We start from the raw sequence: 25871 nt of genomic DNA, 5'->3' as shown, positions 1-25871 counted from the left end.
TGAAAGGGCAGAACCTGGTCTTTATGAAACCAGGTTTTAAAGAACAGTGGGCCTATCCTTTAACATGTGCTGCTTGATTGTTGGCTTAAAGCCGACATGAAACTAAACAGATTTTAAGCAATGAAAAACACAGAGGTCTTGTCTGGTTGAACACTCTACATACAGCGAGCATATTCAGGATGATTTAGATTGAAATCTCTGCAGAGCTTCCAGCAGCAAATATGGAACTGAAAAGTTCATCTCAACCCCTCTGAGCTACTTTGACAAAGATTCAGAGGTTCCAGGAGGCAAGACAGATGCTCTAAAGCAAAAAAAAAAAAAAAGAAGAAGAAAAGTGCAGCATACTGTATAAAGAAAGCAATCCTACATATCTGGGTAAAAAAGCCTGTAAGAAAAAGAGAGAGGAGGGAAGAGAAAGAGAGAGAGATGGGGGTGAGGAGCAATGGGATGAGAGGGCGAGAGGGGAGGATGCTGTGCCGATGGTTCATCAAAAATTAATGCCGACCGCATCGGTATAGAGATCACGTAGTGGAAAAACAACACATGCCAACAGCCTTGAGTCTCCTGCCTCAGCCCCCTCTTCCACGTCTCCCCTTCTCCCCCAATCCCTCTCCTTTACCCTCCACCCCTCCTTTGCACCAGCACAGGGCCTTTCTGATCAGGTGGAGGGGGGAGATATGAGCTCTGACACCTTCGAGAGTTCACACAGAGTACTATGCCTCTAATTGCAGGAAGTTCCACCAGTGCAGCCGCTGTATATCTGCAGCATGGCCCTAATTGCTGCATTTAATATCCCTAAGATGGAGATCTGAGGCACACTGTGCGTACTAATATGTGCTACTGTTTTGTATGAGAAAGCCATTATTTCTGTCCGCAACGTTTAATTATTTATCTTTTCTTGAAAAGGTGAATGAGACGCGAGGAAAAAGAAAAACAAACGCGGTTTCGTGTCAATGCAAATGGCAGAAGTAGAAGAGGCGTTGTAAGACAGGAGTGGTGATGCGGCCCCGAACACACTCGACAGGCTGAATTATGCAGCCGAGTTGGCCTCACAGATGACTAGATGGAAGCACGGTCTGATGCAAATCAATCACTCTCTCTATACATTATGTGCTCTTCATTAAACTGAAAGTGATGACAGGGCTATCATGTATCTCTTTACTGATGACCTAGTGCTGTGCAACGGTCCATTAAAAGTCCACTCCTTGCAAATGTGCTGCTACATTCGAGGGCATGCATGTGTTTGAAAACGTGTGTGTGTGTGTCTTACCTGCTGCATTGACTCTGTTTAAACCTCTTGGGATGTTCTCGTTCTCTTGAGTTGTATCTCTCACCAATGAGCTCTCAGCGCTGTGGAGAGAAGCATAAGGTCAACGTGGGGTAATGGGAAAATATAGCTGTGTGATTTGAATCTATTTAAAAAAAAAACACACACAGATTATCCAGGATCCACATCAACTAGTATCAAACACTGACCACTCCAACCTGACACCGAGGAGACCTCGTTGTACAGAAGCAGGCCTCACTACATTTTGAAAAGTTCCAATCGATAATTGATCCCTTGTGGCTCTGTAACATTCCACATGAAATCTGACAGTATCCGTCAAACTCCCACTGTTTCGGCCACACACACCCTTCACACACGCAGCCATGATTCCCCGTCTCCAAAGCACTTTTTCTCCCACTTAACGCCTCAAACGCACAGACGGAGAATCCGATGTGAGCAAGCACATTAGGAGGAATAACTAGTAAAAGAAAGTGAAGCCTCTTCAAAGTAGTGGCGTGCTAATAGCTGTGGGCTGTCACTAGTCCTGTGAGTGGGTACGGAAGATCTGCCTGCATGAAGCCTGACAGGTGTCTTCAGTGTATATGCCTGTGCATGTGCACGTGCGCCGCATGGAAGCGGAGTGCCATCCGTATAACAGGGAAGAGGCTTGTTCCCTGGTAATTGGCTTGTTCAGAAGCCAGGAAGGAGCTCCCAGCAGTGAGGAGGAAACACACGTCCTGTCACGTTGCTTGTTATTAGCAGGGACAAGGCTGCGAAGAGATGAGTTGAGCTCTGGGTGTATTTGTGAGTGTGTGTTTGAGAGGGTCCATAAGAGGGTCTTGGATAAGGGCGTACCATTTCACCCAAGTGCCCCCTGTCCATGCTGGCAGCACTGGAGGTTGACAGCACTTGGCTTGTATACACTCTAGTCTCCGGCCTGGTTATCAACTCTGGGCCAGGGGCGGATTGTACCCTTGGAGGTTGAAGCTCAGAAACGTGTTTGCAATCATGAAACTAATGGAGTAATGGAGTATGGATGTAATCTAGTTACAGGCTTTTCTCGAAGCAACTGTTTGGAGCTCTGCTGTGATTTCATCTTTTTTGTAGATGCTGCTGTGTTCCTGCCTGTGTACTATGCTCTAAAGAAAATGTCAGCTGACTTCCTTTTACCTAGTAGACGTAGAAAGAGCGCACATTGTTGCTATACTCCCTAATAGGAAGGAAAGGTTTGTTGTGCATGAGAGATCGGAATTTTTTCAGCATGTTTATAACCATTTCAAACCTCCTCATGGTACACTTAGACCCAGCTGACACTGACTACAGTATATACTGGTCTGTTCAGAAGAGACAGAGCCAAAGTAATAAAATAATCAAATGGTTTGTAAAGATAACCAATACACAATGCTCGATTAAGCCAGAAGGGAGGAAACCTCAATTTAATTACAGCTTCCCTTCTGCTAACAGCACTCACTGCCACGCAGCCAGCCGGCAAGTCAAACGACCATATAAACAGTCAGTCAATCAGCCGGCCTGTCGGCTCGGTATGGCTTGGACGTGTGCCCTGATGCCAGCATGTCTGTTTGTGCAGAGGAAAAAAAACTGAGAGTCTGACATTTATAGCTACCACAGCTTTACGCACAGTGAGACAATGATAACGGGGTCATTTGACTGCTCTCAACATTTATACAGTTTTTCTGTTCAAAACCAATTTAAAATCAATACTTCCTCTTTGAAGCTACATTTGTGCTTTCTAAACTGAGACTTTAAAATTTTTTTAGTTTCCCCTCTTTCATCTTGAAGGTACTTTATGTTGCTGTTTATAGCTTTACAAATATAGTTGATTCCTTTAATACAATATCAATATATATTATATAAATGCAGAGAAAACAAACAATTTTATTAAAACTGCTTGCAGATGACAATGATGGATTTGCCAGACTCAAGACTTCACCATAAGAGCGTTATCATTGCTTAAAAAAATAAGTACCAGTGTGTCATAAATATAAGCATTAAACGTGAAAAAACTACATGTCTCTCTGCTGTCTGTCCTCAGTTTCTCACAGGCTGTGTCTTTTTTTGTTAAGTTATTTTTTCTTTCAGGGTCAAGTCATTTTACACGCCCTTTGGCATCTTTATCTCATACTCACAGATTGTGCTCCGTGTCTTATTAAGCTCCTCTCATGTCTATGTTTAATTAAGCTAAAACTTTAAAAAGGTTTGTGGGAGTGCAGAGAGTAGGCAGAGAGCAGTGATGGAGGAAAGAGCGGGATCTGGTCAGAGCATGAACCAGTAGCCTTCACATGAACCTGCTCCCCGGTGACTCTTGCCCTTCTCCGGGCCAAATACCTGCTGGTGGAGCAGCAGATGTCTGATACGGAGTAAGGAGTGTGTGTGTGTGTGTGTGTGTGTGATTGAAATCAAAGAGGGATTTAGTATGTGGGAGCGGATCAAGAGAGGTGGAGAAAGAGAAGGTGAAGGCTGAGAGTTGGTGGTCGAAAGGGGAGACACAAAAGCCTGATGGGATATCCTCGGCCGTCTATCTTGTCCAAATCAGACACTGTGCTGCTTGTCTTTGTGTGTCTCTGTGTGTATGAGGAGGGGGTCTAACCTCCCTATGCACCCCCTCCTGTCAGCCAGCACAAACTGATAGGATCAGACCTGGGCATGACCCATCACATGCCAGCTCCTCACGCTCTGTTTGACCTCCATTTGCCTCACTCCTCCTTTTCCCCTCATTCATGCATCTCTGCTCCTCATCCCTACTCGCCCAACCAAACCCCCCCCCCCACACACACACACACACACACACACACACACACGCACTCTCTCCAGGTGTTCCCTTTGTTGCTCTTCCCTCACATTCCTCATGGGACATGTAAACTTTCACCCGTTTGCCTCAATCTGTCTACCCTTCAATCTATGGGCCGAAAAACTAACAATAAAGACAGAGTTGAAAAGTCCTGTTATTTAAGACACCCAAATACAAGCCAAGAGAAACAGATCAAATGAAGACAGATACAGCTTAGTTGACATAAAAACAGAAAGTGATAGATTCTATGACACAGCGTCGCATTTATGACAAGCAGCAAGTATTCTGGAACATTTATTACAAATTAAATGAGCAAACACTTAAATATGCCCTCTGCTTTAAAGACACCCACTTCAGAAGGAGTTATAATTCGAGCTGATGAAGAAAGTTACGATGATGTTTTCGAAACATCTCTCCAAAAACGGGTACTTTAGTCCAAATTTAAAACATTAAAGAGAGCCTCTTCCTTCGAGTGGACGCACACATGGGTGGCACCTATGTGCAACACATAGGTGTTACACGGCTACACTAACCACAGCTGAAAGCTACCTCAAGCTCTGCCTCTTTAGGGCCAGTGAGCCTTGAACCTATCAATCAATCTTTATTTGTATAGCGTCAATTCATAACAGGTGTTATCTCGAGACACTTTACAAAAAGCAGGTAAAGGACCTTACTGTTTGTCTGTTCACATTAACAAAAGAGCAGGTAACAAGCTCTGCTAATGAAGTTTACTTTTTCACGTTTAAACCTCTCTCCAATCGTCAAAAGCATCTCCAATGTTTGTCCTTGTTTAACCATGTTTCTGTTTGGTAGAATCGATTATCTGAACCTGTTTGCTTGCCTGCTTCCATCGCTACAACACATGTTGATTTGCCATGATAGCTGGTCTTATAGCTGGCAAACTGAGGGGCCTTAAAGCTGCCTTCCTTCTTTATTCCAAAGAAATACAGACCATGGCGCCGTGGTATCAAAACTTAGAATGGGGAACTACTGACTGCTGCATTGTTGTAAGAGAAGCCAGTGCTTCAACATAGCATCTTTCCTTAAAGTGTGACGATACAGTAAGTACCTTTGATGATGTAATTCAGTAGATATCATACATATTGCTCCTTTAAATTGAACATATGACCCTTGTGCATGTAAGTCTCACATTATTCTTCTGAGTGTAATACTGACCTGATGCTCGTCCCCTGGATGGTGGGTCCAGTCCTGGTTTGAGCATCGGGAGGACTCTGGGCCAAACTCTCTAAAGCAGGCAGGTAGGTCATCACCTGTCAGAAATGACAAGGTCATACATGCTCTCACAGTGCAAGTTAATGCATGTGTGTAGATGCTCTGCTTTACTGTAATGAACTGGGTCATCATACCACCAGTCTTTAGCTCTTGAGCAAAGACATGTTGTGTAATTAATCTCACTGCAAGGTTAAAACTGTATGCTTCATTGACCCAACAGTGGTGTGTGTGATGATAGTTTTATCAGTTTTTCTTTTAACACGCCCTCTCAATTGAAAACAGAGATAAAAGCACTTCCTGCGAATTAAGTTTTCCTTAGTCAATATTGTGTATTGACGTTATTTTGCACAATGTTATTAAGTGTCTTCATTGCTTAGTAGAAAAAGCTGGGGGAAAAACAGCTGTGACTACAACAAGTCAGTGGTGCATGTCTAAAATCACGACAAACCTTGTCAAATGCAAATGATGACAGGAGTGATAAAAGAAAAGAGGTTTCTCACTGGCATCGAATGGAAGCTGTGAGAAAAACAAGAACTTTAAACATGCACCCACCATTTTCTTTAGAGAGAGAGGATCATCTCCAATGGTGAATCCATAACTTCTGCAAAGACTCTTGAACATGGCATCGGCCATCACCAACTTCAGTCTGGTGGAGCGAATCCTGATAACCACATCAGCCAGAAACACTGGAGACAAACCTAAAATTCAAAACAGAGGGAAAATACACAAGACACTTACAATGAATCAATGTGTTGTTAAGTAAAGATAAACAAATTATTAATCTTACTACTAAATATTGTAATTAAAATAAAATAATGAACACAAGCTCACTAAATGGAATCCCAAAAAGCATTCTACAATCAGGCAATCAGGCAAAACACACACAAGACAAACCACAGCAGACATGTCAGGGTAAATGTAGGTTGTCCCCTTCTGCATTTAATAGATTTTTAATTCATACCCTGGCTGATAACTGCAAAGTATTCTGCAAGGTCTTTTAGTCCCTTTTCCACCAGGTTCAGGTTCAATTTGAAGTTCTGCTGACACCAGAACTCCACCAACACAGACAGGAGGTCCAGCAGGGTGTGCAGCAAATGAGGCTCCTGCTTCTTATCACTTGCATTGTGCTCCTTCAGTCGAGATAAACAACATTAAGCTGTGAGCGAGTTGCACAGGGTTGGAAGATCTGGAAAGATGTACAATAGCATCCAATGAAAACAAGTCATACACAAGTATTTACCTGATTTATAGCTTGTATCAACCGTTGTAAAAGTTGTTTCACAGCGCGGGACAACAGAGTGGAGCGCTCCCAAACAGTCCAGAAGGTTCCATACAGCAAAGGTCCTGAAGTTGAAGACTTAGAAACTCCAGTTCCTTCAGGCAGCACAAAATCCCTGAATCAGATAGGGACAGATATGGTTTATAAGCAAAAAACTTTGGATTGAAACAAAAAAATAATAATACAACGTATTCTCGTAAATCATAGACAATGTTGCACACAGTTCATCTGCATATATCCTGCATATATCCACTTGAATTTCCCTCGGGATCAATAAAGTATCTATCTATCTATCTATCTATCTATCTATCTATCTATCTATCTATCTATCCAAAACTTAAGACCAACTAAATAAACAGACGAGTACAAACTAGGAGGAAAAATATTTTACTTGTGTTTTTATTCAAGGCTAGCTGAATTTCTGGGAGGACCTTCAATGTGGACTTCACTGCTATGAATTAAAAGAGATGCAGATCTCCACCTCTGTGCTGCAGCAACACATCAGCTAAAGTACAATGACGCTTTCACACTTTGAAAATGTTTAGTTTTATCTGAGACGCCACTCACTATTCTTGCATGGACAAAGACTTTACAATAACAACAAGATCAACCCCATTTCCCAAACTGTATAAACCGAAGTGGTTACCCTGTAGTGATAAAGTGGAGTTCCCCCTGGAAGACCTTGAGGAAAAAATCCAAGAGGTCACTGTAGAAATGTAACAGTGTTGGCAGGGCGGGCCCAGGTAGGGGGTGACACGTGGCTTCACTGGAGAGACAGTAGCTGAAGGAGTACACGCATATGGAGGAACATGAAATAAACAATATACATTTTTAATATTATTTATTTTGTATGAAAGTAAAAGTAGATTTATGTCATTTGACATTTGTTTACCTGATGGCTGTCTCTAGAAAAGGCCACATGCCCGTCTTACACCGAGGGCACTGCAGTACCTGGTTATAATATTTCTTTCCTGTGCTGGAAGCCAGCCAGGGAGGGTTGTTAACAAGCAGGTTATTCATGACCTGATGAATGTGTCTGAGGAAGATAGAGGTGGCGTTTCCCTGTCATTTATGTAAATAGACAACAAGTGAGTTTTAGTGGTTGGGATATACAGATTGCAGTTGATTCCAATTATCTTCAATGTGGATAAGGTCGGTATACAAATTAAAAAAACTAATGTGGTTCATCCAGTTACACTTCAATGAACACCTTGAGGCTCAGTGAGCAGCAGGTGGGAATTCCTGCACTTTGGTAATGCTGGTCTCACCTGCTGTGCGTAGTCTATGAGGGAAACTAGATGAGCAGCTGGTGGCAGCAGACCTGGGTACACAGCACTCCTGATTGAGTCCAAGGCTTCAATGAAGAGCCCACACTCTATCATATTTCCTACATTGCTGAAGTCTGTTTCTGTAGCCTGGAGGAATAAAAGACCAATGATGAAATGTACGAGGTATATGGAAAGGAGGGAAAACACTGAATTCAAAGAGACGGACGGGTGAAGGACGAGGAAAAAGGCGAGGGCAGAAGGGTAATGGAAATAGGAAGTGAATGGACATCAAAAGTTCCTGGGGGTCATTTCTGACTGTCTGTTATTGGCAAGTAGCATATGGATTCAAAAAGTACAGAATGGAAATACATGAGCACTTATAATAGCAGTCTGATGGAGATCCACTTGGGTAAGGAGTGGACAGGACAGAGGAGAGTATTGTTAATAGGCCTGCCAATCAAAACTCTCAGATCAGCTGACAGTGCTGGTTAAATTGGTGACCTGACTATGATGCGCCTTGGCTCTTAGTGTCGCTTTCCATTGAAATGTATGACGTAAAAGGAAATTGAATGACCTGATCTTCTTGATGAAACACAGTTATTTTAGAAAGGTATGTGTGAGTGGTGGGCAGGTATGTGCAAGTATCTACCTGGGACTGTGGATGGTGTGGGTCACAGTAACCAAGAAATTCAAGGAAGCACAGTCTCGGCCGGCCCTGCAGTGAACAACCCCATTAATAATATCAAATGCATTCAACATAGCTGAAAGACGTCACTGATGTGAACAGAATTCCAGAGAAACTAAAGTTTATAGAACCACAGTCCAACTTTAAACTAAATGACACTGAAAACTATTAAAAGGTTTTTCAATTAAGCAAATGAATAGAATGCATACCTCCAGTTTGACGACATAATCCCTAAGTTCCTTCTCTAGTTCAGAAAAGTCAGCATCAACCAAACTCGCCTTCCTTTCCACAACTGGATGATCATCCTGTATGTTGAAGACGTCCAAATAATTGCTCTGCAAAATGTGAAAAAAGCAGTCAGTATAATACCTTCAGACAACATATTAACACCAATACTCCACTTTCTGAAGTACGCCTCTCGCCCAATGACAGCGAGGATGGGCTCCAGCCCTGCCCCACGACCCCAAACAGGACAAGCTGACTAGATAATGGACGGATCGGTGGATAACTTCGAATTCAACAAATTTCAGCAGCTGATCTAAACTTTAATAAAACCTTTGAACACACTAACTGAAAACCTCATAATTTGAAAAATTAAATAAAATGTAATCATATCAAAGGCCATAACCATAAATAAGTCTAACTTACCCCAATGAGATGCTGGACAATGTGGCTTACAGGATAGCAAGGAGCATTGTAAGATTTGGAGTCATCTGTGACTGGTTTTGCCATAACATGAGTGACAGAGGCATATGAAGGAAGAGGACAGTGGTATACTTTAGCCCCGCCTGCTCTTAACAGCCTAGGAATGATAAAATATGATCAATTTAGTAACATACTTACTAACATTTTATAAATATATAGATAGATTGTGACAATGGTGATCATAGTGCTGCCTAACCGTTCAAACATGGCGGAGCGGGTGGGATTTTGGACCATTAGGAGGACCCTCCAGCCCTGGAAGGCCCCTGTGAGTCTCCCACTTGTCACCTTCTCCCTCCACTGTCTGACGGGATAGAAGGAAGAAATGGAGCCAGAGGAAAGGCGGATTTCATAGTCTCCCTCTGCTAACCAGGAGCCATGCTTGACACTGTCCAACACATAGTCTGGAGTCAAAACCCACTTTCCTAGTTTAAAAAAAAGAAGGGAAAAGTGGTGTTATGTCAACCTTCAAAAAGGAATAAGCTTTTGTGCTTCATTAAGAAGGTCTATGATTCTTTACAGAGGGCATATTATACCCTTTCCCACCTTTTCAAACAGTCCCTTCTGGTTTAAATGGAACATCTGTGCTGTGCTTTGGTCAAAATATAACATGAACCAAGCACCAGAGGTTTGTGACCATGTAGAAACCAGCTTTCTCAGAACGCTCCGTTTTGGTGTGTGTCTCTTTAAATGAAAGGAACCCCCTGAGTTTTACCAGTAGACTCATTAGCTAGCAAGAATAAAAATGGCGGACCTGTGCAAATGTTTTGCTCCAGGCTGTGGGTGGACTCCATCGGTGGAGATACCAGGGGAGGGGAGGGAATATTTTTAACTGGAATGCCACTGTGACATCACAAGGAGAGCAAATGTGAAACGGAGCATTTTTCTCTGTGTTGTTTACACAGACCACAAACAATGACCTGGATGAGTTTATTTCATATTCTGTGAGTCAGTGACACTCTACCCAAATATACTGTATGTTCAAAGAAAATGTAAAAGTGGATTTTTCACAATTTGTCCCCTTTAATAACAAAAAAAATCAGCATAACTGACCTGCAGCACAGGCAGCCAAAAACTTCTCACTGGCCTGAAGTTCAGGGATTATTAGATGGGTGCTTTCACACTTATACACCTAGAAGACGATCACAGCTTCAGTATACAAACATGTAACACACAAAAAGAAATTCCTTATGAACTTTAAAGATGTTACAAAGAAAATAGTAATCTCTTGTAATGACTTGAGGATAAGGTTAAAATGTATGTGAACTTTGGGGATGCAACAATCTTGGCAAACACTTTGGACAAAGAGGGAGAATCATCTCTTTGCTTATTATGTCCCATAAGGGTAAGAAATGTTTTCTGACAAATAAAATATCTACCCTAACCATTGTTTACTTTAAGTGTCTGCCTTAACCTTGTATTTGTTCAAGTAAGTGGACATGCATTTGTCAGCTCTTCATATTCAGAGATTAATTCAGTGTTAACTATTTTGGTTCTTAAATATCACATCACCTACCTAAAAGCTATTTTTATTGGTATCATTTCATTATTGTTCGCATGAAAATTTGGCAAAACATATGAAAGCTATAGGTACTTTAAATAAACTAAATAAATCTTTCGTACTACTCACTGAGCCGCCTATGTATTCTCCACCTAGCTGCCGAATTGCCGGGACCAAAGATCTCTTCTTGTCCTGGTCTTTTATGCCAGAGATCTGAAAGACACGAGTAGAGCTCGCCATCCTAACAAATAAAAAAGAAATAAATAAAGTGGCAAAAGGCGGAAAGATATGTGAAAACAAATGTTAGTATAAAAGAAAAAAAGTCGAATACAAAAAGTCATCCTACAGTTCGCGTTTAAAAACATGACTTAGCATGTGTACAAAAGTGCATAATGTAAATAAAACAGCATTATTAGTCTGTGTTGTCTGGGAATTTACTTGAAAACACCAGTTTATTACAGTCAGATACTTGCATGCAAAAACACTTTCATAGTCTAGGAGTAAACACATTGATCTAATGTATTGGTTCATTGTCATTTTGTAGGACTAAATGTCCAACTGTATAGAATATACTGTATTTGTACCTTTCGCATAATTATTGATGACTGTGTCCTCCCAGCTGTTCAAGCGCGCCAAAACTGACAACAACACCGAGACCAAAAAAAAAAACATGTGGTCAGTGTTAAACACCTGTGTCGGGCTGCTACTTCCGCAAATACCGTTGACAAGTTTCAGCAGCTACGTTGTTTATAATCAAATTTAATAAACTTAGCAGTTGTGTTAGATCATGGGATAAGTTCCCCGCCCAGCTTCCATGTGTTTGCAGCTTCATTACATTGCTTGCTATCTTGGTGAGGGGAGATCTTTCTCATTACAAAGATATATTGCAGGTATTAGCAAGAATAAGTCCACTACATCTGATTGAGTAATGCATAGAACAACTTCATAATTATCTGTTCGACAAATACTGGATAACATTTTGAAAAATCACACCTGTCCCTGGCAGGTTGGTTTATGACACCCCTTTTCGGATTGTCACTTGGAATGTTCCACCGAGCGGAAGTTTTCATACAACTGCTTCCGGGCCGTTGTCACGGACGCTTTCTATGCCCGGAAATAATATCAAGTGGATAACATGCAACACTGATTGTCACTTGCGACTTTAACAATCGATAACAGTGATTTGTCTCCGATAAAGTTGAGACTTGAGGGATCGCACGGCTGATTGCATGAAAATAAGCTGTGTCCCGTTGTCTGGTTGACGATCTCTGAGTGTGCCAGTTTAGCCTCTACTTTCAGTCTTTAAACTACATTTACTACGTTTATGTTGTATTTAGTTCCCTGTTTCATTATCGAAAAAGATTGTTAGAAAGATGTCAAGAAGAAGAAGTTAACGCAAATGAAGCTGGTCACATTTCCCTACATGTGATGATAACAACACTAAGTGGAGACAGGAATATAAAATAGAAAGGAAAGAAGCATCAGCTTTACAAAGAGAAAGGTAAGAAACATCAGCTTTACATCATCATGTGATCTAAAAGAGAAGTCAGGGACTATCTGTGATTCGCAGCAGGTATCAACATTATTATTATGCTTATGTTGTTCAAAGTGTCGCAGTTTCACTTCTGTTTCTCTTACATCTACATTTTTGTGGTTAACACAATCATATTCTAGACAAGTGATCAAAATATTATTGAGCCATAATAAGAAACTAGAAAGCTTAAACCTTTTTTTAAGAAACAGGAACTATGATAATAAATGGATTATTCTCTGTGTATCATAAAATCACAAATGAAAATCGTTCTTAATGCTTAGCCTCTAGTAATACTCTCTGTTAAAACAGTCACACATATCTGATGTCTTGGAAATAATGAATAGATGAAGATGCTAAACTATGGCCAATTTAAACACCATTCAAAAACAAATAAGTCAACATCTGGGATCTCACTGATCTGTTGCTACACAGATTTGGTTTACTAAAGCTAGAAAGCAAGAATTAGTTACCTGTTTAGAATGAAATAAATGTAAATATATTTATTACACCCTTGTCCTGAAAGATAGTTGTTTCATGAGCTGCAGCTTCTCAAATGTAATTATGTTCTAAATGATCTTCTGTATTGTCATTGGTAATTACAAACCTATAACTTTCAGCTATTTGGCTTGACAATAAAATAATGAATGGGGTTTTTCTGTCGAGGGTCTGGTGACTTTGGATCTAGCCATTTGAGCACCATGTCTATTTACAGTTCACAGTATACCATATATTTACGTTGTAAAATAAATAAATAGATACTTTTATTAATCTTTGCAGGACATAACACCGTCATAGCAGTTGCAATCACACTTGAGACACAACATAAAAGCTGGACAAATTAATTAATTAAATTAATAATATAATAATAATATTATGTAACGTTATGTTTAAGAGGTTGTTATGTTCTCCTCTTCCTGCCTAATAATGTTGAATAATGTTATTGGTTGCATTTGTCTCTTTGCTCAAATGCAGGATTAAAGTCATGAATTATGCTATTTGTCCTCACAGTGTAGGCTAACCACATGTATTTATTATGATGATGTCAGTTTCTCGCACAGTCATAAATGTTTTTAAGGAAGATGTGATCACCACACATTTCCCTGTGGTAAAGATAAAAAGTGGCTGATACATTATTTAACAAGAGTAAGAGTGTATTAAATTGAGCAGAATCGTCACTGTATCAAGTCTTACGAGGCTAAAGTCCATCACTACGTAGACGGGACTTCTCGTGCCGGAAAACAAAATCAGTCTTTGCAGTGCAGTGCAGCAGGAGTGCATGTTTGCACATTGAAGCCATGCTCCCCTTGGGTATGCATCAGATAGTTCTCAGGTGTGTTGTGATCTTAGAATATGCACCTATTTAATTTATTGTTTCCTCCACAGCCGACTGCTAGGTACCCCTTTTAAAATAATGTTGACTTTAACTTGACATGCTCTAAGTGGCTTTAAAGCGGTGGCCTGGGGGACACGCTGCTAAATATTTCAGGACAAACTCATTACTGTAAATGGGCCTGTGTGTTTGCTTGGCTGGGGTAGACAGGCAGCGGCAAGAGAGCGAGGACAGTGATGTGTGTGTGTGTGTGTGTGTGTGTGTGTGTGTGTGTGTGTGAGAGAGAGAGAGAGAGAGAGAGACAGTGTTTCTTCCCATGTTCTAATAGATGTGGAGTGGATGTCTCAGTGCCTGGCCCAGTTGTCCCTGTTGCAACACTGTGAAACACACAGGGGCTCCTCCAACATCTGCTTTGTAAAGAGCTAATGACAAGACAATGGAGACCAGATGATTTAAAGTCTAGTACTAATGAGGCCCTGTGTGCTGCTTGGAGAATCCTGACATATACACACACACTCATATGTAACACACTCGTGCTTAAGATAACAGATGATTTGTTGTCAGACCAGGAGGCAAACACCCAGCAGACATACAGTGTACACATTCAGACCTGCTGTCCATCTGCTTTGTCTGTCTTTCATACACATAAAGAGAGGTATAAACAGACACTGTTTAAAATCCCATGTCTGGCTCGGCCAATATAATTACAATATTGAGTTCCTAATCCGTGGATTTAAAATCGTCTTTCCTTTTAGCAATGGCTGCCTTCTCAAAGAGCAGAGCGGAGGGAGTATGATGATGAGGGGAAACAGTAAGAGAGAAGAAGAGAGGAAGAAATAATAAAAGACAAGCTTAACTGGTGAGGCTGTCAGTAGAAGAAAATAATATTTGTCCAGCTGGACAGGCCTCCCTTTGTGCAGGCTAAATGAATGTTGAGCTTCCTGTCTGCCCTGTCAGGGAGAGTGGCACAGACTGTGTGCAGCGGCGAAGAAGCGGAGCGCAGTGCGGGGAGCTGTTTGGAGTTTGACAGGGATTATTAAAATCAGAGCAGATGACGAGGAAAAGGGGCGAGAGGCGGAGGAGTGTGAGAAAGCCAAATTGACACAGACACTCTCCATTACCTTCCACTTGACTCGCGTTGATGACAATGTTGATATGAGACCCAGCAACGCAGCACCGGCGTGGGATTGGCTGTTAGCATGAGCGTTAAGCACCACAGGGTAGGGGGGCGGCCCCTCAGTTCTGGCAGAGACGTAAGGAGATGAGTTGTTTATTTAAAGCCTTGACTGAAGTGCACCTCACCTCATTGTTTATTTATTTGGTCTATTTTTTTTTCTGTGTAAACTCACTGTAGTGTCAGGAGGTGGAAATGGTGAGAGGATGAGGCAATGCATTTTGATCAGGGGATCTGAGGGAAGAAACTGCTTTTGTTTATGATAAGCTTCTTTATTTGCAGGTGTTCCTGGTGCAATTGATTTGTGTCCCCTAATGCTACTCCTGTTTGAGGAAATTTCAAATTACCACAGTCTGCATGACTGTGTGTGTGTGTGTGTGTGTGTGTGTGTGTGTGTGTGTGTGTGTGTGTGTGTGTGTGTGTGTGCAGGATGTGTTTAGTTTCTTGACTGACAGCTTTGATAATAAAAACCCTCCGGATCGCTGTTATTGGGTGTCATCTTTAATTGTTGATTTAACGCTAACACCAGTGCTGTCTTTCTCATTACATTTCTTATAAGCTGAAACAGGCCATGTGTAGTGTTTCTCATTTTATACAATGAGGTCACATAACTTTTTTTCCCCCCCCTAGTTCATTTCTGCTGTGGAGAAAAATGGAGTGGCCAGGGGATTTTCCTGAAGACCATGCCTTTGTGGAGCTGCTGGTTCCAGGTGTTTCCAGTGCATCAGATTTTGAACAGCTCCTTAAAGACACAGAGGAGAAACTCAATCTTAATGCCAACAGGTCAGTCAGAGTTATAAAAGCATTAACTCAAAATGCCCTCTTGTTTTTTGTTTTCGTTTTTAACCTGAAATGGGAATAGTCGTGTCATTTCTACTTTTTTGTAACACCTTTAATGTCTAAACTTTAGGATCTGAAAGCCAGATTGAAACTAAGCACTCCCCCAGCTGACAGAGGCATTCCAAATAAGAAGACACAGACGCGACAGTAAAGTTTTTAAAGCAGGCTCTTTTCTGGGATTATTATCTGGCGGGGTCTCCCACTTCTTTCTTTGTATCTCGGTTGAATGACAGACAGTGGAGTGCGATACAACGCACAATTTAGTCAGGAAAGAAATCACAGGCACAATAAAATGAATATTTAACAATTACTTTGACAAACGTAATCAAAGCTCCGGCATGTTTATATTTATGGCTACTTCCTAACTCCTGCCGAACTTGTACATTATGGATAAAGATTATGGGGAAAAGAGGGCTTACAGAGAAAGTGTGAAGTCAGGCTCTGTTTTTTATGCAGATTCTGTGCAGACACTTGTAAGGTTAATTTTTACTGGACTTGAAAATCACCAGTTATATTGTTTACACTGGTATGCCAGCATACAAAAGGTAGTATAATACAATCCTATTCAAAGGCTGAAGGACTAAACCCATGATTTCTTAAGTTCAATTCATTTTTGTATTCTTCTAACTCCTCTGCAAAGTTCAACCAACTCTCCTCTCTCTTGTGAATGCGTCAAATAACCCAGTTATATTCTCTCTGGCAAAAATGTTGTTTTTTTTGCTTTTTTTTTTAGAAATTCACAATGAAAACTAATGTCAAAACTGATGCTTAGAGGTCAGGTGCTGTGAGTCTTAAGAAAAACCCTTACTGCCTGGAATGCATGAAAAAATTGCCAACATTGAAACTGCATTGAAAGTTTGAATTAAATATGAAGGAATTTCTTTCAATAGAGAACAAAAAGTTATTTCAGTTTAAGTGTAGAGAAGGGATTCGAAAAAGAAAAAAAAGACGAGAAGTTCTTCTTGGCCTTGGGTCCTCGGAGCCTTTATTTAAAATTCAGACGGTCAACAGTGCAGAGGGCTCAAAACAACTAGTAGCTGTGTTCTTGCACCCAAATAGTAGTGAAATAATCTGATAATAAGAGTCAAAAGGTAGGTTTTGTCAACGAACAGCTTTTTTTTGCACAATGCTTAAGAAGTGCAAGCTGACAATGACTGACCTTCAATGTACAAGCAGAAACCAACAGATATGACACTCACTATACTGCTGTTTCAAATACACTATGACTTCAACAGAGAAAACATTCAAGGCTTAGTTCAAGCATGTAGAACTTGTAGGAGTGTCGAGGACCTGCTATATTTTTTTCCAAAACCTGGTTTGTTACGAGTAGATTTTTTTATTATTAGAAATTAAAGAAATATTATCAATCCACTTCAGCTAAAATCACAGTCAGAACACCGGATCTCATACTGAACATGAATATTTAGGAATATAAAAAGCTACAGATAAAAGTTTTTTTTAAAAGTGTTTAAAGCATAATGTAACTACCAAATGAGAAAATGTCCATGAGTTTAAAAATGTTTTCTGTGCAAGTGCATTTTTGTAACAATTAAATGGATAAACTCAACATTGTTCTAACCTTTCACTCAATTTTTTGTGATTACATTCTACTTCTCTATGTTAGATTTTATTAAGAATGGCCATAGTCAAACTTTTGAAAAAAAAATAAAAAATATCTCTAACAATGGACTTTGTGGTCAAGTGTTTGATACATAAAAGGATGAATCTTTTTCATTTCTATTAATTTTTGGAATAATCTTATGTAACAGTTGAGATTAGATTTTGTGTCCTGAAGACTGAAATTTAGACATCTGTCATTGATGGCACACAGTGATGGTTGGAGAGCACAAACAAAGTGATGAGAAGAGAGACATCGGGGGGAGAAGAAAAAGAGAAATCTATATTTCAGGTCTTTTATCGTTTTTGGCGTTGTGAGGCTGAGGGCAGATGATGAAGGACAGACTAAATGTAGCAAGTGAACAAAGCCACACTCTGGCACCATTAGTGTCTGGGACTCATGTCTTCGACTCTCTCTCTCTCTCTCTCTCTCTCTCTCTCTCCCTCTCTTTTTCCCTTTCTCTTTCCTTCATTCTTCTAAATGGGAACATAATAATTGAAGATTCCACATCTTGAAACGAAAACCCTTGGGTAGGTAATTCAAGGCTTATTACCGAAGGCCTGGCCATTTTTCTGCTTTCTAAGCATTAAAGGGTTATTTTGTGTTCCTGCAGATGGGAGAGGGATAACCATTATGAGAACAAAGCATCCAGATAATGGAGAATGGGGCTAAAAATAAGGCAATCCTCCTCTCGCCATGGGGGGAGGGGGGGGGACCACTGGTCATTGTCTGTGAGGCTGTAGCCAACTTCCTCCCAGACTTCTTCAGGACAGGTATCCAGGCTGACAAAATCTAGCAAGGCCTCTCTTATTTTTCCCCAACCAGGGTGGGCTACACACACACACACACACACACACACACACACACACACACACAACCACAAACATCTACAGCTTATTCACCTGCTGCCTAATTGACATATCAGTGGGACAAATTACAGGAGTGGAGGAAAGGAAGAGAAGCCTAGAGATGGAGGAGGACACAAGCGTGAAGGACTTCAACCTGCTCCCAGTTCTCAGATGTCACATATCTGCCTAAGAGCTGCTTCCTAATTGCAGGAGATTAAGATAGGCTGACAACAGAGCCAGCTCCCACAAATTGAAACGCTGTAATCCATCAGTTTTCATCAGATGGGACAGGGGAGAGGGTTGCAGAGTTTCGGGGGTCGAGGAGTGGTGGACCACCAGTAAAAGACCTCTAATGAAGTGTCAGCACAGGCCTGGAGACTGCACACTGGCCTCTGGTTTCATACTGGCAAGGCAAATGGTTTTACTATTGGCCTGCCAATCTTGATCAGGCTGGAATTTGATTCTGTATGTGTAAGTACTTCTGATAATCAGGATTTTTCTAGAATTTTACAATGTTGTGCAAGGTTCCCTTTCAATGCACACAAATATGGTTCTCTAGCCTTTACAGCATGTAGTTGATTTTGTGTTTAGCTGAGCGTGACACGTGTGTTAAGTTAGTATATCAGCTGTATCTCTTCTCCGGTGTCATTGGCCTGGCTTTGGTGGCTCAGGGCACTAAGTGCGTGACAAGCTTGGCCAGCACAGGATCTGTTTTCAGCGTGTTCATTCAAACCCATTCACTCCTTTTCCCCCTCGCAGAATGGGGCCCTTTGATGGAGGAGATATTTAGTTCTCAGGCGGCCGGTTTGGCACTGACTGGAGCTGAGGCTTGAAAGAGATCTTCATGCCTGCCCTCGATGCCTCCCCTCCCCACCTCCTGTAGGCAAGCTGAGAGAGCAGAGCGCGACAGACAGACAGCCCCACAGCAGCCCACCCACACTAAATTAATTCTGACAAGGAACTTAAGATAACGTCAAAGCGCTGACTAATCGCGGGATTGGGTTTCTGTAAGTCACAGAGCTGTGAAATGTGCCATCATATCTAATAAAAGACCTCCGGTTGTTCCCTTTCTCTCTCAGCGGTGGTGAAGGTTGGGGGGGGGCACCATTGCGGTGTCGACTGTCAAGCTAGGCCGGTCTGAAAAACAATTAGATTTCACTTTGGCAGTGAAAGTGTAAGTGTGAGTGTATATGTGTGTCAGTTAGGGTAAGATGATTGACATGTTTGTCAAGAGGCCTAAAGAATGCTTTCCTCCTGGTTTCCTCTGCCTCTGTTCTCATTCTGTGGCTCTTTTGTTGAGTTTCTTTTTCGGCGATTTTGCCATTACAGGTTTGTCCATTGTCATCTTTACTCTGAAACTGGAGTGGTTTTATTTTCCACGACTATTCCTGTTTTCTACGTGTTTTTTTGCCCTGCTCTTTTCTCATTCTCGCTCTGTCTCTTTGCTCAGTGTCTGTGCTGCTGGAGGGGGAAGTCATCATGTTCCGAGCTAATCCTGCCAAGTTGATTAGGCTGCAGGTAGCTTTTCCACTTGCAGGCCAAAGGTCGCAACATTGTAGTGAGCTGGATGGACGTCTTGACACAGACCATCCACATTGACTTTATAACTTACAGGAGAAGGCCCTAAGGAGAGGTAATTGAAAGGATCGAGTAAAGAAAATCAGGAAAGTAAGAGTTTCAGGGATAGAGAAGAGAAAGATTGGCGATAGAATGAGAAAAAAGAACTGTGGAGGAAAGTATGAAGAATGTAACTGAGGAGGCATGTGCTGCTGCTGTAACCGAGAGAAGTCCTGGGAAGTTTAATCCAGCTTCTAACATAAGAGATAAGCCATCAAGTTCATTTCCCAAATGTAGTCCACTTACATTTCCTGTTTTTAATGAACATCAGAGAGTCGGTGAAAAGTGAGCTACAGATGGAAGCCCATTCTAAACCTGCTGTCTGTGTGAAGTCCTGGGGTGGAGCCCAGAAAGAACATCCATTTTTTATGATCTACCATAAACACACATGCTGCCATTTAATTTACAGAGAGATGTCATTGTAAAACATGTCACGTGACATAAACTAATTCTTTATTGCTTTTTTTTACATTTCATTGTCACATTGATTCTTCAATGTTTTTTGTTTTCTCCTAATATTTTTTCATTTACTGTATATACCTTCATGAGAACTACAAACTCAAAACAAAATGATTTGTCGAGCCCCTTTAACACATACACTGCAAAATGTCCCACATGTTGGGTGTTTGGGTGTGTTATGTATATATATAGTAAATGGTCTGAATGAAAAGGACAGACTTATTGACCCTGACCCTGTCTGGACTTTTGACAACAAGCCTTCTTGTGAGATTACTGCACAGAGTCAGGATGAGCAAATGTGTAAAAAAAAAAAAAAAAGTGAATGGGTAGATATGATGATGTTTAAATCCTGGGACCACTGCGAGACAGTCTCAGTCTTTATGCATGTAATGAAGCTGCTTGATACACTTTTCTGCTTGCCAGCATGTTCTTTTTCTCTCGTCCGTTTAAACTACAAATATGTCCAATTATATTTAGCGTTGATTAAAAAAATATATATCATTATAGTGTCAAACTCTGTTGCTTTCTTCTCCACAATCTTGGATATGTTGTAAACATGAAGCTGTGACTTCTTGTCGCTTCTTGCTTTGCACAAGGACAACTCTGGGGAATGTCCTGACCTAGACATGTTCAGTCATGCATGCTTGAACGAGGGTTATGTTGCCATGGATTGGTCAAACAGCACAACAAGAAATAAACACTTTTGTGTTGTTAAAAGTTGTCTTTTTATTTTACATCCTCAGCCAACTCTCAGCCATGCTGGTTATGTGTTTGACCTTGCCGAAGTTGTGTTTTACATCTTATAAGCTTTGGGCGAGCATAGTTTAGGGCTTCTGCACCCACACAATCTGTCAAACGTTGGGGCAATTTCTTTCAAATAAAATAATCAGTTAAGCAGTGCAGAAAAACACACACACTCACACTCACAGGGTAAGGTAAGAAAAATACCTTTTTTTAATGATAGTTTGGTAGTTCTGCAATTGCTTTACAATCAAGGTTTCAATCAGTCAGCAAGTTGGTGTCAAGAGACTAAAAGTGACATTATCTTATAGAGAGAGAGAGAGAGAATGATTGTTGAACCTAGAGGATAACGCTTTTGTAACAGTCTATAACATTTTATCCCCCTGCGTTTTCCCCTTTGAAAGCAAAGTGTGTCAGATTGAACGGTTATTTAATGTGTTGCCATTGTGAGACATCTGGATGCGTTCATGGCCCAGGAGCAGGCAGGAGGTGGTTTATAGACCTGCAGTACGGGATGAGCTGTCTGATGGGGAAATGACACATTGGCCCTGTACCATGAATACAGACACATACTATATACAAGTTTGTAGGTCTGCAGCCAATCAATTTTGTTATTGATATTTTATTTACACATTTAGTTAAATGTGAAGAAATATTTAGTTACGTTTCCTGTATGTTTTACCACAGACACAATCCGACAAAGAACACGTGAACACAATCACAGTATTCACGAAACCATAACATGTTTAATTAAGCTGGTATGTAGCCCCTTTTCACACAGACACACACACACACCCACACACACTTACACACTGCCTTACACGGCCAAATATATATGCATTGATTTGCATGGAAATGACTAAACATGTCGAGCTCAAAGATGTCATTTCTAATCCGTCATATTAAAGGGGAAACGAAATAGCTGATGCAGTCTGTTAAAATCAAAAGAGCTGCGTGTGTGCGTGTGTGCATGTCGGTGTGTGTGCGTGTGTGTGTCAAGGGGAAGAGTAAGACGTGAGCAGCAAGTAGTGTATGTTTCAGATGCCTGCCGTTGCCTGTAACACCACTTCACGCCAAATGCTTAGCACACACTCACACACACTGATACATTGATGTCTGTGTTCATTACTGTTGATGGTTCTGTGTCTGTCATCTCATGGCGCGGACACTGAATCGGTGAAGGAGAGCTAAGCGTGATGGAGTGTGTCGGCCCATGTGTATCGTCAACATATAGTGTCTATGTGTTTGTATAACTGCATGTTAGTCTAGTGTTGCTGCAGCAGTGTTTGTAGATGAGGTAAGATAACACTTTATTGTCCGTTTGCATGGAAATGTGTCTTGCATTCGAGTTAGTTAGGTGTCTTAGAATTAATTTATTGTTATTAATCTCTTAAGAGCCTCCTTTCAAATTGGGGACAAAACCCTTTTTCAATCACGGCTGGGATATAAAGTTGTTTAGATTAATAGGAACAACTGAACGCTGGTTAACATGGCATGTATGAGAATATTATATGGACCAGATATGATCCATAACACTCATATGGTTAAAGCTGCCTATCTTGAAATTCTGAGAAGCTGAGATAAAATGAGCTTGTGTTTTTATTCTTTCCTGTTGTTTTCCAAATCCTAAAAGGCAAAGTAGGTATTTTCCACGCAATTTCTACTTTTACTTTTTGATGCAGCATCGTGCTTTATTCTGGTACCCTGTCCTTGAACATGTATGTTCTGAAAGAGTCTTTAGCTCTCTAACTTAGCTCTCTTTCTTCCTTTGTCTTAGCATTGAACAGCAGCTAAAGGAGCTCCAGGCCAAAATGGGAGACTCCCGGACAGGCGAGCGTCCACCGAGCCCCACAGAGTGTCTGCAGTGGCTAAACCTCAGAGCGCATAACAGTCTGAGGCCTGTTTCCACAGGACATCAAGAGCTCATGGACTTTTTCAAAGCGTTGGTAATACATCGGGGCAGCCTGACACTGACTGATGATGATACTCTTAATAACAACACTACTTTTTTTTATTTCACTGATAACAAAGCTAGACCGCTAACTGTGATAATGCTGATAAAAAAGATTGTATCAATATGCTCTCGTATTACCAAGTATCCTTAATGATCCAATGAATTGAATAATATTACATTACATTATTAATACTAAGCTATCTATGCATGAGCTGTTAAATAAACACCTCTAGATTTAAGGAGGTAGCCCTTTTACATACTTGATGGATTGGTCTGCAAATATTATCATAACTTTATATTAGAAAAATCCATATCCTGACCTTTCGGGTCAGCTCTGCAGTATTGTGATGTGTCTGCTAACTTCAGATAGTTTTCTTCTGTCTACAGCAATACTGACATCACTTTTCTCCCTCTGTTCAGCAACAGTACCTGAGGTCTGATGATGAGGGGAAAGAGGAGGCGGCCCTTCAATTCTTGCTGAATCTGTCCTCCCAGTGTGGAGTCTGCTTTCCTTGTGCCCCTTCGACCTTCTCCACCTCATCTTCTGTTCATCCTCAACTAAATACCTCCTTAATCAACTTGGTGCATACAGTCAGAGATGATGCCTCATTCGAGGTAATCAATGTAGATTTTAAATTAGTGTCTTTTCTCAAGCATTGTCAACTTAAGTAATATTATTGTGAGCTTAGCATATTAGCCTCAACTGAACTGTAGAATTAAAATTGTAATTGATTTTGGAAATGGCATCTTTTGACTAGTATGGACAACGACAAAAACTACAACAACTTATTGGACCTTAGGGATATGTAACGACACATAAATATCGTTTAGCAGAAAATCTGAACCTTGAACCGAGTTTTTATGTCATACCAGAGGGATGTCAATTTTCATGCCGAAGGATAGTTATTAAGATATCCTCCAAATGACTATTATGGATTATCATTTTATGTTTTGAAACCTATCCTCCATGTTGTTGTTTCTTTAAGAACCAGGAAGCATGGGATGATGTGCGTATCCAACTGCGCCGCCACCTGCTGGACCGGCTTTCTTCCCGCAGCCCAGAAGATCCACACAAACATATTTTCACTCTGTCCATCACTGAGCGGGTCCATTGTCTACAGCAGCTGTTCTTTCTTTACCCTGAGCCAGAGGTGCTTTCACATTATCAGGTATGGTATGCTAGTGTTAATGCATTAATGAAACATAAAAATAAAAAAATATTCCCCAATACCAATAACACAACTCAATCAATAACTGATGTTTAAACTTTCTGACTAGAGTTATGTGTGATTTTGTTTGCTTGCACACACATGACACTATAGTAAACCTATAATTTTACAGAGATGTTATGTTTTGATTGGATTATGCAGGGTTTGAGAAGCCAATCTGTGATGGTTCTCCTACTCTCTGCTGTGACCTCGAGCCCTGGTGGTGAGACTGGTTTTGACAGGCTGGCTGTTGGCTTTTGCTCTGCAATCCCAGCTCTGACCCAGGCCTTGACAGAGGAGCTCCATGTTCTTTCAAGACTAGCAGAACCGCACACCATCCTGGGTTTTATAAATGCAGCCTACCTCAGCACTGTGGCGCAAGAACTGGCCTCCTTGATGGAGAGAGAATGTGAAACGGCTCTGAGGGACAACACCACGCTTGGCGGCAAGATCAAGAAATATTCAGCAAGATCTCGGGCAACTGTAGGTAAGAATTGTTGCTACATTTTTACCTTATTAAATAGTTATTTTACATGTTCTGCTCATTTTGTTGTCTTTATTTCCCGCTCTCCCTGTGTGTTGATATTTGTACTTTATTCACATGGCAATTACAGCTTTTTTCTCTCTATATCTAAACTTTACTCCTCTCCTCCTGCTCCCTATTGTTACCCAATAAAGGCTTACAATTTTCTCTCACCATTTTTACCTTTCTGTTACTTTTTCAGCTGCAGTGTGTAGTGATCTGTGCCAGAGCCAAGGCCTCTGTAAGAGATTGTCAGTAACTGCTGTTCCCATTGTAATTGCTTTCTTTTTACTGCCCTCTTTCCTGTCTACCTCAATTTCCTCCTTACCAACAAAAAGACAAAAGCAGCACTTCCAGGGCCAAGGCTTCTTTAGAAGCTACCTCTAAACTCTATTTACCACATAGTTTATCTATGACTGTGACGAGTCCTGGTCCAAGGAAATGTCTGTGCCAAATCCAAGGTCTGTCGACTGTGTGTGTAAGCCACTGTTCATTCACTCCTACACCTTGAACCTATGGCAATAAGCCCTGGAATAGTTGAAACTGTATGCTGTCATCTCAATGCAAGTTCCTCTCAAATGAAAAGTAAATGAAACAAAGTTTAGCGAAGATGCCAAGGCTTAGCAGCAGCTACACCTTTACACATCCTCATGCTCTTCTTGTGGAAAAGGTAAATTGATTTGTCTTAACCTTCTTAGTATAATAGAATGATACAGCCACATTGAAAGAGCTCGCCAGATCCAGTTTGAACGTAGTTCAATATGCTGTCGACCTTGCTTCATAGCGAAACTGATCTTTGACAGAAACAGAAATTTGAAGCAGTGCTTTTAATATTTGCCAAAAAGCAGAATGTGTCACTGTGATGTTGTGTACTTTGACAAGAGAAGAGTGTGGACCTTCACGCGCTGTGTCACTTTTGATTCTTAATTCCCAACATATTCTCTTTGTTTGTTTCATATTGGCCTATTTACAGCTTGCTGAGGGTAAAGATTCTCACAAAAAAAAAAAGTAAAAGATGGGAGCCATTGTTTAGTTTTTTCAAAAATGATGCACATGTCAGCTTCCCTGCGGATCGGGGAGAGGAGTGCTTTTACATCTGCCATTCTTCGATAAACACACCACCAGCCTTGCGTCTTTTGCACCCGCTCTCCCTCCCTCAATCTCTCTCTTCCCATCTCCCTCTCTGGTTTTTACTTTCCCTCTCCTTAAATGTGAGATGAGAGGAGGCAGCCAGGATAATTGGCCATGCGTCAGTTGGGCTGTTTGATCACGTAACGCGGC

General features: G+C 41.0%; 2 protein-coding genes across 6 annotated transcripts in view; one reads left to right on the top strand and one right to left on the bottom strand.

Annotated features, from left to right (window-relative positions):
• slf1 (SMC5-SMC6 complex localization factor 1) overlaps positions 1-11817 on the bottom strand; it is a 30157-nt gene extending 18340 nt beyond the window's left edge. The window contains exons 1-15 of one of the 2 annotated variants that reach the window (XM_079337731.1): positions 11738-11817; positions 10874-10985; positions 10297-10375; positions 9443-9668; positions 9190-9343; positions 8751-8876; positions 8506-8571; positions 7857-8003; positions 7481-7650; positions 7235-7369; positions 6550-6703; positions 6271-6439; positions 5862-6007; positions 5253-5347; positions 1271-1350 (exon numbers count right to left, since the gene is read on the bottom strand). In XM_079337731.1, the coding sequence (XP_079193857.1) occupies positions 1271-1350; positions 5253-5347; positions 5862-6007; positions 6271-6439; positions 6550-6703; positions 7235-7369; positions 7481-7650; positions 7857-8003; positions 8506-8571; positions 8751-8876; positions 9190-9343; positions 9443-9668; positions 10297-10375; positions 10874-10985; positions 11738-11814 (1936 nt within the window). In that variant the 5' untranslated portion in view covers positions 11815-11817. The other variant, XM_079337732.1, reaches the window with a different exon arrangement.
• Positions 11818-12105: 288 nt separating this feature from the next.
• kiaa0825 (KIAA0825 ortholog) overlaps positions 12106-25871 on the top strand; it is a 102338-nt gene continuing 88572 nt past the window's right edge. For all 4 annotated transcript variants that reach the window (XM_079337660.1, XM_079337661.1, XM_079337659.1 and 1 more), the window contains exons 1-6: positions 12106-12245; positions 15413-15565; positions 22683-22851; positions 23280-23474; positions 23846-24028; positions 24230-24554. In XM_079337660.1, the coding sequence (XP_079193786.1) occupies positions 15435-15565; positions 22683-22851; positions 23280-23474; positions 23846-24028; positions 24230-24554 (1003 nt within the window). In that variant the 5' untranslated portion in view covers positions 12106-12245; positions 15413-15434. The remainder of the gene's footprint in view (positions 12246-15412; positions 15566-22682; positions 22852-23279; positions 23475-23845; positions 24029-24229; positions 24555-25871) is intronic.

Source organism: Symphodus melops, assembly GCF_947650265.1.
Source record: "Symphodus melops genome assembly, chromosome: 1".
Taxonomy (NCBI): domain Eukaryota; kingdom Metazoa; phylum Chordata; class Actinopteri; order Labriformes; family Labridae; genus Symphodus; species Symphodus melops.
This window is presented reverse-complemented; position numbering and strand designations above follow the sequence as displayed.